Source organism: Cydia splendana, chromosome 24, assembly GCF_910591565.1.
Source record: "Cydia splendana chromosome 24, ilCydSple1.2, whole genome shotgun sequence".
NCBI lineage: Eukaryota > Metazoa > Arthropoda > Insecta > Lepidoptera > Tortricidae > Cydia > Cydia splendana.
In genome coordinates this window covers 9,102,913-9,120,887 of record NC_085983.1, presented here as the reverse complement: position 1 = coordinate 9,120,887, position 17,975 = coordinate 9,102,913, and the positions used below count along the sequence as shown (strand labels likewise).

At 37.2% G+C, this 17,975-nt stretch overlaps 2 protein-coding genes across 2 annotated transcripts in view; one reads left to right on the top strand and one right to left on the bottom strand.

Moving 5' to 3' along the window:
• The first annotated feature begins 366 nt into the window (after positions 1 to 366).
• On the top strand, positions 367 to 7,647 carry LOC134802120 (uncharacterized). Its single transcript, XM_063774713.1, has 5 exons — positions 367 to 973; positions 2,041 to 2,115; positions 2,881 to 2,970; positions 5,232 to 5,893; positions 6,440 to 7,647. Exons 1-5 carry the CDS (start codon positions 870 to 872, stop codon positions 7,645 to 7,647), a joined length of 2,139 nt encoding a protein of 712 aa, XP_063630783.1. The 5' UTR covers positions 367 to 869.
• A 5,565-nt stretch (positions 7,648 to 13,212) lies between these two features.
• Positions 13,213 to 17,975, bottom strand: part of LOC134802506 (cyclin G) — a 36,690-nt gene continuing 31,927 nt past the window's right edge. The window contains exons 9-10 of the mRNA XM_063775185.1: positions 17,792 to 17,880; positions 13,213 to 16,036 (exon numbers count right to left, since the gene is read on the bottom strand). Coding sequence (XP_063631255.1) covers positions 15,955 to 16,036; positions 17,792 to 17,880 — 171 coding nt within the window. The 3' untranslated portion in view covers positions 13,213 to 15,954. The remainder of the gene's footprint in view (positions 16,037 to 17,791; positions 17,881 to 17,975) is intronic.

Here is a 17,975-nt window from a genome sequence, read left to right as displayed (position 1 = left end):
AACCAATAAATGTTATAACTACCCGAAAGTGGACAAATTATTTGTTTACTTTTATTTAAATACCTAAAGATACAGAGTATAGGTTAGAACTGCGACCCTTACAGAACCGAACTGCTACCAGAAAAGTGGATTAGGTTTTTTTAATTACATATTTGTTTTTAGATATATCGGAATAGTAAATTTTTCGAGTTATGATTGTATGTTACGGATTTAAAGTTTTCTGAGATGAGATAGGTTTGTAACCGCCTTGATGAAGGTATGAAGTCTAAAAGTAAATAATTACTTAATTCAAAATGAGTATTACCTATTACTATTATTTATTTTACCCGAGCGAAGCCGGGTTTTCATCTAGTAAAGATAAAAATATTACACGAATATATACCATGACATAGAATAGAGTATACCCTTTTAAAGAAAAATCTAATATAATGCGTAAATTATTCTAAAAAAAAATAAAAAACGATCTAAATTAATTTAGTAAATTACGTGGATTTGAACATACTTTGTTTTTAAAATTATTAGATAAAGGATTTGTACCGTTTGTAGCAAAGAAAGAAAGCGACGTTGCAAGTTCGTGCATTGTTCGAAATCGCCACGAGCGCTTTGCGCTGCTGCCAGACTGGTTCGTTGTTTGTTGTTTGGACATTTAGAAAACTTGTCAATCTTGCTTGCCATTGTGTTGTTTATAGCGTTCCGCGACGATTCTGTATGAGTTAGCGTGTATTCCTTATCGTTTTATTCCTGTTACTTGTTATCATTCGTTGTTATTGTTTTGTTTGTTATTGAACTTAGTGTTTTGTGTGGTACAAGTCGTTTCGTACTAATAACGTACGTGTGCGTACGTACTTTATGTTTGAAAATCCCTTAGAATGGGAAACAAGAAAGGACGAAAACCTAGTGCATCAGTGAGGTTGAAGCGGAAACGTATAAGCAAACATGCTCTGGAATGTCGTTACAACAAAGCCGCTGCACAGTGAGTACCTACCTACCTACCTACAATAACAAACTTACCTCTCGTGACATAGATCCGTGCGTGAGAGTATTGTTTTTATTTTTCTCTTTATTTATTTTTCGTCTTACGTTAGGTTTGTTATAATATGAATATAAAAGTAAAATATAAAAACACTTACAAAACAATAAAAAATACATATAAACACATTATAAAAAACCTAACCTAGGGTGCCGCCGGCAGCGGGGCTTGGCCCAAGCTGCCGGTGGTCAGGGCCGCAGAGTGAGGAACCGACGTACTATACGCGCCGTGTCCAATATTACCGCCTTCTGCATCTGACCCTTGATCCAACCACCCAGCGAGAGTCTCTCTAGGTGATGGTCGAGACTCTTCGCTATGAGACCGTTCGCTGACACAACTATCGGAACAATGATCGTCGAGTCAACATCCCACATGGCGGTAATCTCGTGAGCTAAGTCTAGGTACTTGCTGGACTTGTCCTTCTCGGCCTTCACGAGATTCTCATCATGGGGGATGGTGACGTCGGCGAGCACGGCCCGGCGCTGCGATCGGTCTATCAGCACGATGTCAGGCTTATTGGCGACAATAGTCCTGTCGGTGATGATAGATCGATCCCAATAGAGCGTGGCACGACCATTCTCGAGAACAGGCGCAGGTAAGTACTTGTAGTACGGTACTTCGCGGTCCACAAGGCCGTATAGAAGAGCATTCGCGGTCCACAAGGCCGTATAGAAGAGCAGGCCGTATAGAAGAGCAATTTATTTATTTATTTATTTTTATTTTTATTATTAAGGTTACTTTCAATGATCAGACAGGCCGAATACTAGGGGTTTAGTCTAGCAGACCAATAAAAGCTTGCAGCGATTTTGATAGCCCACGCAGTGCAACTAGTGCAAGTGCTATTTATAATTATATTTTCATAGAAGTTTGACGTTTACTGATCAATAACTAGGTACAAGAGAATAATTTTCTTATTTTATTATTATTGCCTAACAAAATAAGACTAATGATCTCGTTAATTGGATGGAATCTTTATAGTATAGCTCAAGTACACTGTATTTTTCTTCTAGGCCACCTGATCCACATGACCAAATTGACAGTGAAGTGTGTCATTCTGTTCAAGAAACCACAAATCAACCTGAACCGTAAGTATTATTAAATTTGGATGAGTAATAATAATAATATTAAGTAGGTACTTATGTTTAATTTTACCTCACAGCCAGGTTAGCCTGCATTTATGCTAGCTGGAACCAAACTGGTGGTACATACCCGCACCTGCAGATATTCATACCTTACCCACATGTCAATATTTAACAAATTCCTTCCAGCATGGTTACCATTGGAACCATATTAGTAAGCCTCTGGTATCTATTTTGTCTGTTTGTCTGTCCATGTGAACGAAAGCAGTATGTCATGAACTATAATATGTTGGTATTTGAAGTTTTCAATGCGTTTTTCTGTCGTTACTTAAAAATGGTAATAAATTGCATTAGGTACCATAGTGTCTGTAGTCAATAAGTCGGGCAGCAGCTCAAAATTTCTGTAAAGCAGATACAGATGGACTGCAACCTAACTGCAATTTGTGTATGATTTGCACGCCAACTGCGATGTCAGCATGCGGTTTCCATACAAGTTGCAGTTGGGTGCATTCCGTCTGTACCGGCCTTAAGCTGCTCATTTTAAGTAATACAAATAAATAATTTTGTGAAATAGGTCCTGTGTCTGGTGTCCATGTCCCAATATATATCTGTAATTAAATTGAGTTGACTTGTTTTAAGCAGGAAATTGTAAATAAGTCAAAATCCAAACATGTTTTTCAAACAGGTTTGCCATACATGGAGTCGGTCACATAATGGAGCATGATGGTTACTTGTTTAATTACAGCTTATTTATATTTTTCATTGTTACAGATCTTCTGCTCATGGAGATAATTTAAGTGAAGACACTGAAGGCAATGATTTTATTATAACACCTGAAAATATACCTACTGGCCCTGAACAGTAAGTAAAGATTTTATTTTATATTTATTACATGGGTTTGAAAACATTGACATATATCTAAAGATGGGCCTTACGGGCGTTAATTCGTGAGTGACACTGCTGAACTAGCATCATTCTTAGTGTAGTGCCTGTAAGGGTCTATACAATGTATATTTGTCTGTATATTTCAATGGTTCAATAGCACTGTTCAATAGTTATTTGTTTTACAGGGGGGCAAAGTTGTTGTTTAACCGCTCATGCTAATATTGATGCCCGAGCAAGCGAAAGATTCCAAAATTGGAAAAATGGAACCTTGAGCGTTGCGAGGGTTTAAAGCACGAGGGTTAAACAAAATTTGCCCCCGAGTGAAACACAAAATTTTTCACCACATCAAACTGAAGCAATTATTAAACGTAAAATATCAAACAAAATCAAACCAAATCCAAATTAATGTTATTAAATGTTTATCATCCAAAATCATCATTTAAAAGTCAATTCTACTAGCAAACCGCTACCGCTTCCAGGACCAGAGGCGACAGAACCTAGATCTGCCGAAACATAGATTAAGAAAATCTGCTCTCTACTTACACATACTTAGGACCTAAACTTTATAATAAGATCCCAAGGCGTATAAAAAAACGTTCACACCAACTTAGGATTTATATTAAAACTGAAGTCGTTTTTAATCCAAAAGGCCTATTATTCCGTTGCTGAATTCTTGGATGAATAGCTCGACGATAAATATTATTTTTAATTTTTTATGACATTCTGAGAATTTTATTGTTGTATTTTTATTCTTTAACCGACTTCCAAATCTCAAAGAAGGAGGTTATCAATTCGGTTGTATGTTTTTTTTTATGTTTGTTACTCCATATCTCCGTCATTACTGGACCGATTTTGAAAATTCTTTTTTTGATTGTATGTATATGCATACAGATTGGTCCCGTTTTTGTCAAAACCCAGTTCTGATGATGGGATCCATGAGGAATCGAGGGAACTCCTCAAATCTTAAAGGCATACATATTGTGATTTTGAGGTTTTTATCAACAAATAAAGGATATACATCCAAAAAAGTGACATTTGATGAAGTGGAACTGCTGATGATGATCAGAACGGAACTCTTCAACGACGCATAGCTCGCGTTTGGCGATTTGTCGTCTTCGTTATGTTTATTAAGCAAGTTAAGTTTTTAAGACACATTTTTGTCAAGCTCGAGTTCTGATGATGGGATCCATGAGGAATCGAGGGAACTCCTCAAATCTTAAAGGCATATATGCGTATAGAGATTTTTGTATTTACATCAGAAAATCAAGCATTTTAATTAAAAACTGTCGCATTTGATGAAGTGGAACTGCTGATGATGGCCAGAATAGAACTCTTCAACGAAGCAAGTTAAGTTTTTAAGCCACATTTTTGTCAAGCTCGAGTTCTGATGATGGGATCCATAAAGAATCAAGGGAACTCCTCAAATATTAAACGCATACGTATAGATTTTTTTGTATTTTTTATGAATATGAACAAACATAAGAAAACAACTCAAAATTTGCATTTGATTACAATGATTACTTTGCCTCACATGTGAATAAAATGCAACTTTGCTATCAGTTTTTGAAGTGCAAAGTAAGCCTTTCCGAGCTGGTGTGGTGAAAAATAAGTGAATAATTGTATCCCAACAATTGGCTGTCGTTTTAACTCGCCGACAAAAGAATTGAGATCTATAGTTCGTTTTTTTTTAGCATTAGAAATAAGGTAAACAATCTTGATGTGTTTTTTAATTGAAAAACACATTTTTAAAATAAGTTACGGCAAATATGTAACAATTATGAATCTAATACGATCATTAATATTCTTCTGCTTTCATAAGTAATAGTTACTGATTTTTAAAAAGCGTTTTTCAATTAAAAGACATATCAAGATCGCTTACCTTCTTGCAAGTTTTTTCTAATGCTAAAAAAACGAACTATATATTGGTGCCAAGTTCTGTGCTGTGTATAAAATCCTGTAATTAAGGAACTTGGCTTTGATTTTGTAGCCTAATGAAAAAAGGGAACCTATTTCTTACAAACTACTTAATACATTTTTCTTCCTCACTCTGTATAAGATAAGGTGGGTGAGAACCTTTAAGTTTTTGTGATCTCTAAGATGTGCTTATGACTCCCTTCTCCCAGTGAAGCGATATACATGTGAAACTGTATTTAATGAAATATTTCTAAAAGTTTATTTTTAAAAGGTAGTTTTAATTAATTTGTTGTTATTTTATTAATAATTTTCTATAATTTCAGTGGCCACGAAACAAAATATGGCAGGAGGATTGTCAATGTGGCCCAGTTCTTTGACAAGTTACAAGAAATATCTGCACATGGCCCTCTCAATTGCGGATTACAATCAGTTCAGATCATATCAGAAACACGAACTGGTCTTATCTCACTTTACACATTAGAGTGCAAAATGTGCAATATGAGGTTTCATATTCACAATGACAATGCTGCTGATACATTGGACTTGAACATTAGCGCAGTGGCAGGCACAGTAGCAATTGGGTGTGGCTACACTCAACTCACTGATTTAACAGCTGCTATTTGCATACCTCCAATGTCAAAAAATATATTTTCTGCCAGAATGGCGGTTGTACACAAAAAGTGGGAAGAAGAATTGTATAAATCAATGACCCAGGCTGCTGAAGAAGAACGCGAATTAGCTATAAAAGAGGGAAGAGTCAATTCTGAAGGCATTGCTATCATAGATGTGATAGCTGATGGATGTTATTCCAAAAGGTCCTATAGAAAGAATTATTCTGCTTTATCAGGTGCAGCTGCTATTATTGGCAAAAGGACTAATAAAATATTGTATGTAGCAATAAAAAACAAGTATTGCTCAATTTGCTCTGTAGCACAGAGTAGAAACATAGATGCAAAGGAACACAATTGTTTCAAGAATTACTCAGGTAAATATAAAGCCCACGTGGGCAGCGTATGCAATGCATTATGGAATCTGGACTCTGAAAGTTGTGTTGTGTTGCGTATGACAAATATGTTTCTAAGCATATAAATATCAGGATTGAGATTTCATAATGCTTACCCTGTTAATGGTTACCCAGGGTCACTTTAAAAACATGATTTATAGTAGGAACCTATCTAAATATATAATAAATAAATAAAATAAAAATAATATAAAGCCCCTTCTGTAATGGATAACTTACTAAGCTAAAAGTATAAAGTGTAGCGAGAGTGTAGCCAAGGTGTGTGTGTGTACGTACTTAGACAAGGGCCAGAACAGAAAAACATCAATAAATAGTTCATTGACCTTACTTCTTTTTTCCTTCCTACTGATATTATAGGTACCATGTTGTTTATCTAAAATTTTAAAATATGCTAATAGTATAAGGAAACCTACACATAATACGGTTACAATTATTCTCTAAATGTGTATCTATTTACTATTATGTAATCATCTAATTTTGTTGTACCTACATATTATGCATTTGTTTCAGGGCCCTCTACTGGAATGGAGTCAGAGATTTTAGTAGAAGGTTTCAAAAGGAGCATTGATATGCATAACCTCATATATGGAAGGTTGATATCGGATGGGGATGCTAATACTTATGCAAAAATATTGCAGACAAGACCATACAAGAACCACACAGTGGAAAAAATTGAATGCCGGAATCATTTACTGCGCAATATGTGTAATAAACTTGCTGCTCTGCAAACGGACACAAAGTATCTCCTGAAATTCAGGAGATATGTGATCAAAGACAGAATTAAGTCAATCAGAAGAGTCATCGTCAAAGCTATAAAAGAACATAAAGGTACAAATAATGTTGATCGTCTTTATCGAGACATTGTTACAGCACCCGATCATGCTTTTGGCATTCATACAAAATGCAAACCATACTTCTGCAGCCAAAATAATGAAGATCAAAAAATAGACCAGGACTTTTTCAGCAATAGTATTTGGCAGCAGATAAAATCAATTATCAGCCAATTTGCTGTCCATACGAGGAGTTTAATTTTTGATGTTGACAGCAACGCTGTTGAGAGATACCACAGCATTGTGGCAAAATTAGTAGGAGGAAAGCGGATTAATTTTACACAAAGATACCAATATCAAATGAGATGCAATGTAGCAGCGTTAACGTTTAATACGCAAAAACCTTTATCCGTGCTGCACAAAACAATTGTAGGACGAAGCCCTCGTAACGAAATTGCGAGAAATGAAAAAAACAAAGCAAAAAGCCGTTTGCTAACAGCGAAATACCCGAGAAAGAAGAGGAGGTTATTTCAAAAAGAGGATACAAGAAATTATGGCCCGGATTGCTCAAAGCCTGATATCGACGATGACATGATGATTAAAGCCAAACAAGACTTTTTGAAAAATCTTGAAAAATCCAGCGCTGAACGAGAGAGAATATGTCGAGATACTATTCTACAAGCAGGCAGTAGCGAATGGCTTGAGTTGCGACGAAATATATTGACCGCATCTAATTTTGGCCGCGTAGTCAAGAGAAGGAAAAATATTAGCTGCCAAAATATTGTGAAAGATATTTTGTACAAAAAATCCATTGAACATGTATCTTCTATAAAACACGGAAAAGACCATGAAGCAGACGCTTTGCAACAATTAGCGCATCAAGAAGGAGTCAAAATAGAGCCATGTGCAGAGGCGTATTTACAAATTTGGCGCCCCGGGCCATTTTGATTTGCCGCCCCCCTTCATCAGTGACGATAAAGTATTTTATTTAAGAAAACAAGTACCTTTGGGGTGTGAAATAAAAAAAAAACTAAACATTTACCATTTACTCACATAGGCATTTACATTGTTTTCCCATGTACAAACTGGTTGACAAAATCATCAATAACGCTGTCGTAATTTAAATCTCGTCGCGTCTGCTCATAAAAGGCCAATTGCGTTGGTGTGGACACCTTGTACGTATGGCACCATCGAGACTGCCCAAAGCAGTATTTTACTCTGAGCTAGCCTCAGGTAAACGCAAGGCTGGTGGGCAGTACCTGCGCTACAGGGATGTCTTAAAACGCCACCTTTTGGCCACCGGCATATCATGCGAGTCGTGGGAGGAGCTTGCATCTCGGAGATCGGACTGGCGAACTGCTGTCAATACGGGACTTGATAACTTCGAACACACCCGACTTGAAGATCTTGACGCCAAACGCCAGCTCCGAAAAACTCGGCCCAAGCCCTCCTACAATTACACATACAACGCGTCTGGGCAGCTTTACTGTGTTTTGTGTTGCCGCACTTTCAAGACCAAATTTGGATTTGCGAGCCACGCTCGCGCCCACGCACGTAATAGTTAAGAGTGTTAAGACCCTTTTTGATTTGTCAGGATGTCGCCGTCGACGGATACGTCTGGGAGGACATCATCATCATCGTAATTTAAAACGTTTGTCAGCTCAGCTTCTATATTAAGAAGAGCTAAGCTATTCAGGCGCTCTTCGCTGATAGTGGAACGTAGATAATATTTTATTCTTTTGAGTGCAGAAAGGTGACGTCACTAATGTCACTATTCTAGATACAGATTTATATGGGCCGTTTTTGTCACTCAATGACGATGCGACCTCGTTATATTTGCCTGATCTGATCGGTGACCGGTGGGTACTGCTGGGTTTTGGCCATTGAGAATCAAGGTGAGACATTGGCAGTCAGGCTGGATATAGCTAAGGAGTTCGGTCGGGTCTGGCATCGAGTCTGCTCGAGGGACTATGTTATACAAATGGATCGCTAGTAGGGATGTACCGACTAGTCGAGAAAGCCGACTATCCGGCCACATTTATAGTCGGCGATTAGTCGGCGACTAGTCGGCAAAAATGGCCGATTAGTCGGCACTTTATTAGTGAAAGAATACCATATGTTTTATGTTTATTTTACTAAAATACCTATTCAGGATGCATACGAAACCTTTTGTTCATGTAAATAATTGACCGTTTGATGGTTATCGTATGTTGGTGGGCTGGTGTTTTCCTCTACAGGTCGATCTCAACTGATTCTCGTGTAATTTCATGAGCAATTCGATTTTTTTTAATTATTATTTATTTTTTGTTTTTTTTTTTAATGGTAGAGCCATGACTGGTCATGAGGAACTATTCATGTTATTGCAAAATTTAGAGACTTAGACAGGGCACGTTGCTCGTAAAGACGCTGACCACAGGGGATAGGTTCTTAACTGGCGACTACGTACGGGAAATAGAGCCTTGAAAATACCTCCTACAAGCTGACCTGACGGTCTGCTCAGGATCGTAAAATAAAAGAACTAAAGACAGAAATTGAACGAGGATTTTTGTGATAGGTCTTTGAACCTGTAGAGAACACCTTTTAGCCAAGCTAATATGATGAATAGCGCAACCAAAGGAGCAAAACAATTGTTTTTCACCTGAACTTATACGAAACTAATGATCTGGCCGACTAGCCGACTAGTCGGCCGACTAATCGGCCATTCGAGCGCCGATTAGTCGGCTAGTCGGCTAGTCGGCCAAATCAATAGTCGGTACATCACTAATCGCTAGCTTTTTTTCCGGTAGATGCACATGAGCCGTATAGTAGACGGAAGCTGCTCCGATAGTGTGGACATTACCGCTGGCGTTGCACTAGGTTCTGTGCTGTAATTGCTGCATATCAATGGTAATCATTGCTATGCAGACGACAGTAGTAGGGATGCGTATTACACAGGCCGTACCATTATCCCTCATTGTGTGGTGCTGGAAAGTCATGAAAAGTATTGTATTTGTATCTGATATCGAGAGCACTCTATCTGTACTGAGTTTCGGCATGGGATCGGAACAATTTAGTGAGATTCAATACCACGAAGACACAAGAACCGCCCGTATGTATATAGTCAGATGGGTCACAAATAATGTTAGGTACGTAAGTGAAAACGCGAGCGTAGCGAGCGCGAAATTTTTTTGAGAAAATAGTAGGTAAATTTTTAGGGTTCCGTACTTCAAAGGGAAAAAAACGGAACCCATATAAGATCACTTTGTTGTCCGTCCGGCCATCTGTCTGTCTCAATATAAAGGGTCTTGACCTGACAGAGGGCGGCAAAATCGACAAGGCTTGTTATTTAAATTTTACAAATAAATAGGGGAGCGACAAAATTCTGGTCGACCCTATCTGAATAGCAAATAAAATATTTTTTTGACCCAAATTTGCCGCCCTAGGCTTCAGCCTACTCAGCCTAGTGGTAAATCCGGCACTGCGCCGTACTAATATGTACTTCTTGAACGAAAATGTTGCTTAATTTAGGTACTTGTTGGTAGATATTTTTAGCAATTGGTGGGGTTTGAAGCGTTCGTTTGTTTATTAATTTAAATGTCAATTAAAATATAATAAAAAATATAGCTAAGTTTGATTATAAAAGGCGCCCAGAAAAAGCCGCAAGGGGGCGGCTTCGCCGCCCCCCTGCGGCCTGCCGCCCCGGGCCATGGCCCCCTTGGCCCTAGGGTAAATACGCCCCTGGCCATGTGGACTGTACATTGACTCCGTAGTCCCATATTTTGGAGCAACACCAGACGGATTGATTTCAGATCAAAAAATGATAGTTGAGATAAAATGCCCAAAATCGGCCTACAATATAGGATTAGAAAAGGCGATCGAAGAAAAAAAAATCCCGTTTTATAAAATGAATAAAGATGGTGTACCACAAATAAACTAAGAACACAATTGGTATTACCAAATTCAAGGCCAACTCCATGTTACTCAAATGCAAAAATGTCTGTTCGCAATTTGGTTAGGGGCAAACTTCCCGGTGAAAACCGAAACAATATTAAGGGACGACAAATTCTGGAAGGAAAAAATGGAAAGGCAGCTAACAGAATTTTATTTAGATTGTCTTCTGCCCGAAATTATTGACCCCAGGCACACACGGAAAATGCCGATTAGAGACCCCGCCTACATAACAGAAGCCATTAATGAGAAAGAGAGGAAGAAAACCTCTGCGCCACCAAGAAAAAGAAAACTAGCTGAAAACAGTGAAAACATACCACCGCCCCCCAGCCGTCGTAGTCGCAATAAATAAACGATAAAAACTGTTTTATTTGTATTATTCCAAATATAACATTATAATGTTCAAAATTACACGAACAAAACCGAGATCTTGGTTTTTATTTTAATTCTACTAGGTAATGCAAAAATTGCTTTTATGTCTATGTGTAAATCTGAACACTAGGAACTTTTTTATTTTATTAATTACCTTTCCATGGCCAGTGGTGAATTTGCAGTCTTGGCTGCCCTAGGCCTCAGGCTCTGAAGTAAATACAGTCACGCTTTGTGATTGTTGAACCATTTAGACTCCTCACTAAATTGCTTATTCAATACGTACGCTATGGAATGTCCAATTTAGCTAGAGCCCTAAATGGATCAACAATCACGGAGCGTGACTACTAGCCACCTCTTTCTCAGCACCTACCATATTATTATAAACTGGCCACCCTAGGCCCGGGCTTTAGGGCAAATCCGCCACTGTCCATGCCTGATATAGGGGATAAATGGGGATATTATTATTCTCATCGGTCAGTTATACCTACATAGGACCGAAAAAAATATGGGCTCTGAAGGGACTCTACCTTGAAACGTTGAGATAGCTTGCTCAACTTAAAGTTCGTTTTTTTTAGCATTAGAAAGAACTTGCAAGAAGGTAAGCGATCTTGACAAGTCTTTAATTGACAAACGCTTTTTAAAAATCAGTAACTATTACTTATGAAAGCAGAAGAATATTAATGATCGTATTAGATTCGTAATTATTACATATTTGCCGTAACTTATTTTTAAAATGTGTTTTTCAATTAAAAGACACATCAAGATTGTTTACCTTATTTCTAATGCTAAAAAAACGAGGTATAGGTACAAGTAGAAAAAAAACTGAATGCAGTTTTACTATAGGTACATATAGCAAAATTAAAAGAATGTTTCCTTTTTACGTAAAATAAGCTAAGTATTATTTGGTATTATAAAGATTTAAAAGGTAGTTCCAGGGCCCATAGAATTTTTCTATCATGTATAGAGTTGACCTAGGGAAGTCTGCAACGATTTCGATAGCATGCAGAGCAAGGGTTATTTTATACGTCATAATTTATTTCATAAAAGTTTGACGTTTAAAATAACACTTGCACTGCGCGTCCTATAGAAATCGATGCAAACTTATCTTGGTCTAACTCAAGTTGTTAGATCAGCAGTTGATGTGGAACAGAAACTTTATTTCACTTGTCTTGTCATTTATTTATATTATTTTACCTGTATAAGCGCCATCTGTTCGTTAAGCCGCGCGACTGTTCAACGATAGTCGCAATAGCGCTATGGATCTTAACTCTTGAATAAATACAGAGATGGCGCGCAAATCAAAACCAATCGATACAAACATCCAAGGGCACTTGCTTTACTCTACACCTTAAGAGTCCCCAGCAGGCTCGGCCGAATCTCACCTTCCCATACAAATGGAGTGTTGGATTGTAATGAAACCGCACATACAATGACGAGGTATATATATGCCATGCCTGTAATCAGTTTATATAGCTCCAGTTTATAAAACAAACGAAATAGAGCAAAAACAAGTGTAGAGTTAGACCGAGAAACGTCTGCAGCGATTTTGATAGCCCACGCAGCGCAAGTGTTATTTTAAACTTCTATGAAATTATGACGTATAAATAACACTTGCACTTCGTGGGCTATCAAATTCACTGCAGACTTTTCTTTATCTAACTTCTATGAAAATTTTTCATTCGCTGTATTTTTTTTTTTAAATTACAGGACTAGATATACCTTATCCTATTGTAAGTACGAAGTTTCAGAGCAATCTAGCTAGTCGTTTTAAAATGAGAACGTAGCTACATTTGTATGGAGAACCGAGCTTGCTGGGGGCTCTTAACCTTTTGGACGCCAATGACCGATATATCCGCACCGCAGGTTCAACGCCAAAGACTGATTAATCGGTCACAGACCACAGAGCAACATAGACCTACGTATATGCATAAAGATCAGTTTCAGTTTTGACACTTCGGTGACGTGGCGCCCGCGTGACAGCTTTTGTGTTTGACACGGCGTCGAAAAGGTTAAATCCCAGAAAAATATTTCCCGTCTTTAGCCCATATCTTAAAACAAAATATAAAAGTAGCTATCACCGCTCAGTTACCTAATCCCAATAATTAAATATAAAAGTAGCTTAATCCCCGCTCGGTCACCTAATCCCAATAATAACTTGTATGGGTCATTTCTGAAAAATTCAGCACCAATGGTATACAAAATAAAACACAAAAGTAAAGAGTCTCAACTTTTATTCTCTCATTGATTCGAGATTTCAGATATTTTCCGTTTCATGATTGTACCACAAAACACTCAAGCATACACAGATGTTCGCCCGACCATCTTGTAACCAACTCTACATTCACCAACGCTAATAAAATGCTGCAAAATCTAATGCAAATATGATTATTTAATCGAATTTAAACTGTTGTGAGATATGCTAACATTGAATAGTTTTACGGTTTAGACTCACTTGTTTTAAGTCACTCGCGCGACATGTTTCGGAGAGCCTAGGTCTCCTTTCTCAAGCACTAACAGTGATACACGGCCGTCGTGAACGCTGCTCGCACTATTAGTGCTATGAGAAAGGCCACCTAGGCTCTCCGAAACATGTCGCGCGAGGGACTTAAAACAAGGGAGTCTAAACCGTAAAATTTTTCAGTAATTATTTATTTTTTACTACGTAACTCTCCCCAGGGCACTTAAATCCACATGGATCTCGAAATAAATCTGACACCAACGCACACAAATAGCAAAATGTGTTTGTGTGAGTTACCTGTGAGCATAGGTATATTAAAGGGAGCCTCGTTTAACAATGACGTACATTATGTAGTTCACAACGTAGGTGTAGAATAATGTTAGTTTAAGTGGTCGAGTCTTTTACAGACTGCATCCACAGTCACACAAAATGCCAATTACACTTAAGCTAATCATATTCAGAAGAATGATACAAGAGAATAATTTGTAAAAACATGTTTCAAAATTACTAAATTAAAAGAAAAATCGCTATGTCATGTGTTTACAAATTATTAATAGAAAGAAGACATTAGGCCCTTATTAATTCTTATTAATATTTATTTCTTGGCTTTTTGCACCAGTTAAAATGCTCAAAAAGTGAAACATTATTGATAAGACTTAATCACAGAGTTTTACTAGCTACTAAGGATTTTTGGACATTTTTTTTTTTACATTTTTTAAGACACATTTTCACCTCACTCGCTACACACGATACATGACTCTGTTTAAGGCTACGTAAAAATCTTAGAAAGATTTTTTTAAGCGCAAGCGGCGTGCGTCTTTAAGAAGCGGAAAAATGCAAACCATAGACACGCCGCTCACGCTTTCACAATTGTTTTTTTTAAATTATTATCTTCATCGCGACAGATTGAAAACATTACCTGAGATCATTTTTTTTATTTTTTCAAAGATTTGTAATTTTTTTGTCATTTATTCGTTTATAGCTAGACATAATTATGAAATAATCGAAATATTAGAATTATTATTAAGCTATAAAATAATGTAAATAAATGAAAATAATAATGCCAACGTTATAGATTAAATGTTATGAAATTTAGAAACTCTTCATTTGAGAGTTAGTCAGTGGTATTTAAAGAGAAAAAATATATTAATTATCATATAATAGTAAATAATTTACTGCTCATGTACACTTCATTTCGGTGGATATCGTTACTTCACGCTGTTCTCGCATAGGTATCCTTAACAACTACGCAATATGGAATTTTCTTTCAACATTTTCTTATAAAAATCATCACAGTAGAAATCTATGGGCAACACGGTCGCCGCTTACTCGAAATAAAAACTATTAATAACAATTAAATTTAATAAAGCTTAAAAAGACTGATATTAGTTTACAATAACGACTCGCCCATACAAGCGCAATTAAGGAAAAAAAAAATAAGAAAAGAAAGTTTAACTTAGACCTAAGTATTTAAGTGTATTTTTGCGCTCGTGTGACTTCGTCTCTGGAATAAGCGACGCCCGGGACGCATGCAATAAACGAAATTCAATAATACTCCAAAAATGTCAAGACAAATTTCGACTTGAATTGCACTATTTAATCTTAAAACTGTAAATTTGTAGAAAAATTACCTATTCTCGTTTATAAAAACGTTAAAACACGCTTGAACTGGCACTCGACCATGTCTTAACCGTTAAACTAAACTATACTGCCGTCTCCTGCGACACCTCACTGCGCTCGGCCGATAAACTTCCTCATTAGTTTATTAATTCAGAATGCTAACACTACATTCGTTTTTTATACTATTTAAACAAAAATAAACAGCCTACACAGTCAAATATCGTAAAAGACCACAATTTACTTTAAATACTCATAACTCACCATCTTTCCGGATCACGGACTTTTGACTATTTTTCAAAATTGGGATCACATACATACTTTCATCCAGTTGACATCCAAGCTGCCTAATACCAGGTAAACATAACTATACTGAGGTACTAGAGACTGCACTATTTTGATCGTATTATCAAAATAAATATAATTTCACAATTAGAAACTACTCCTGTCATTCACCAATCTGGTTGTATTTAAAGGTAATCGATGGAAGATCGAGAAAGCTTAAAAAGAGTGCAGCCCCTAGGTACACGACCACTTTGGACAGTGGCAGCCATATTTTAAGACTACGACAAGCAAGGGGCCTCGCGTCCACATCAGATCATTAAAAACATCTATAATAATGTAACAATATTGTTGTGTTCACAGAATACTTGGGCACCGTCGTGATAGATCGCTAAAGTACCCCATTTAACCCATATTTTATGGATCGGCGGGGTCGCCATGTGAATTGTTAAGTAACTTTAGCACTCTATTCAGACTGTACTGTCTAATGTCTATTGAGACCGTAGTCGGGTGGTGTTGCAAACGTTTCGGTATTGTTACATGAGTAGTGCACGTTAGTGGCGACTGCCCCCCGCGAGGCGGGTGCTGGTGCGGAGTGCTCAGTGGTCGCAGTAGACGGGCAGCACGGGGCTGCGCGGCCAGTCCGACGTCTCTTCGTTCTCGCTGCTCTCGCTGCCGGATCTGTTCGACGAAATCATGTTATTAGCTTATTTGCTTTCATAAATATTTTTTTATGTTATTAGAGGTCTCGAAATTTGACAAACGTGAATCAAACACATACAAAGTCGTGTTCCTTCAATATTTAGCGCCAATTATTGAATGAACGTTGAGTTATTTTAACCAAAGATTTTAGTTCCATCTATTTTGTTCAGGGCTTAGACCTCTTGTCAAAAAACTCGTAATTTCCCTTCAAGACATAGCGTTGCGTACTCAAACCTGAAGGGTCAATTTTCAAATAGGCATTTTTTGCTCTCCCACGGCTATAACTCGAAGTCCATAGGACTAAAAGACTGGGTATGTATATATTTTCATCCAATGTATTGTGAACTTTAAATATAATGTACAACTGTACCTTAAATATTATTTGTTTCTGACAAAATCGCATTTGAAGTTCCAAAAACGGCAAAATTTGCCGTTTTTTGCGTGTCCCAGTGGCGGCACACAACCAAAAAAAAATCCTAACTTTGGATGTAGGCAACGTATTTATAAAGAGCATTTTCTAGAGAATGGATTTAATAATTTCGATAATTTTATGCGTTATTTAATAAAACAAGGGAAGCGTTTTTATCGTTGTACTTGTTTTGTTATGACTTAAAGATACTTCCCAAAATTTCTTTGTCTATTGAATAACGGTTAAATTAAATTTACGACGCAATAGTGCGGTTAGTTGGGCGTCGATCAACATCCAATGTGGACGTGGAAGCAGTTTTATTTATATAAAAACAGGCAAGAATCTCTTTCGATATATTTTGGTACAACTACAACGACATTTGTATGGACGCTTAATATGTTGGTATACAGTCGAAATAAAAATGTGTATTTTACAATAACAGTTACAAATACATTGTTATAATATATCGTAAAATAAATAATGAATCGGTTATATTTTGTAGGAAATATCGCAAAAAAATATTATTGGCAACATTTGTACGGCTATTTTGACCATATAAATGTCGATTGTGGTATACAAATGTCGATATACTGCCATACAAATGTCGAAAAGGTGCCATACATATGTTGTCAGGGTCTTACAAATGCCACAAAAACAATAAATAGTGCCATAAAATGTTGATACTGCCATACAATGTCGAAAAAATGCTATATAGATGTCAAAAACGCCTTACAAATGGCTAAATAGTGCCATACAAATGTCGATATTGAAACGTCCATATCTAGCTAACTATAAAAAGTAGAGTGGTGCCTCGTACAGTATATTTTTTGTTGTTAAAAACCCTTTCTAAAGCGATGATTATAAATCTGATTTTCGAAAAATAAAAAATTGTCATAAAAATGTCGAAAAAACACCCTCTTCCAAAATTGACCCTGAATCGGTCTAAACGCTGACTAAATGAATGAAATCGAGCTCTGCTGTATCTAATCAGCAATAAAAAAAAATTGGAGGAACGCTTTATATCAATGTCGTCGATTTTGTTTTATTCGTTCACTGTGTCATGTCGTAAATTGGTGCTTCATATAATACTTTTTTTCACTAAATTTGATAACTCGATTAGTTGTAAAACTTATGAAGGAACTAATTAAATCTGAATGCATGCAATCGAAATGGCATTTAACCCCTTTGAACGCTACGCGTATCGTGCGCGGCGCGTCATCGTGAACCTTATCGGAATGCACGAAGGTTGATAATGGTATGTAGCTGCGCGCGTCAGTTCACGTCCTTGGCGATCCGAGGGTTAACTTAGGCTACGGTGTTTGTACCTGTTCCTGTTGGGCGTGGCCTCCACCGCGTAGTGCTGCTCCTCGATGGTGGGCAGCAGCGAGCCCAGTCGGTCCGTGGGCCGCAACACCTGGACAACAAAACATACAGTTAGAAACATTTTTATCAGCAGATATGATATGAAAACTCAATCAATTGATGATTAATGTGGTACTGATATATTTT

Bases quoted from the DNA above. Each gene is read 5' to 3' on its own strand.
- LOC134802120 (XM_063774713.1), top strand. From the start codon at position 870: ATGGGAAACAAGAAAGGACGAAAACCTAGTGCATCAGTGAGGTTGAAG. The intron at 2,116-2,880 runs GTAAGTATTATT...TCATTGTTACAG, and splicing joins ACCACAAATCAACCTGAACC to ATCTTCTGCTCATGGAGATA. The intron at 2,971-5,231 runs GTAAGTAAAGAT...CTATAATTTCAG, and splicing joins ATACCTACTGGCCCTGAACA to TGGCCACGAAACAAAATATG.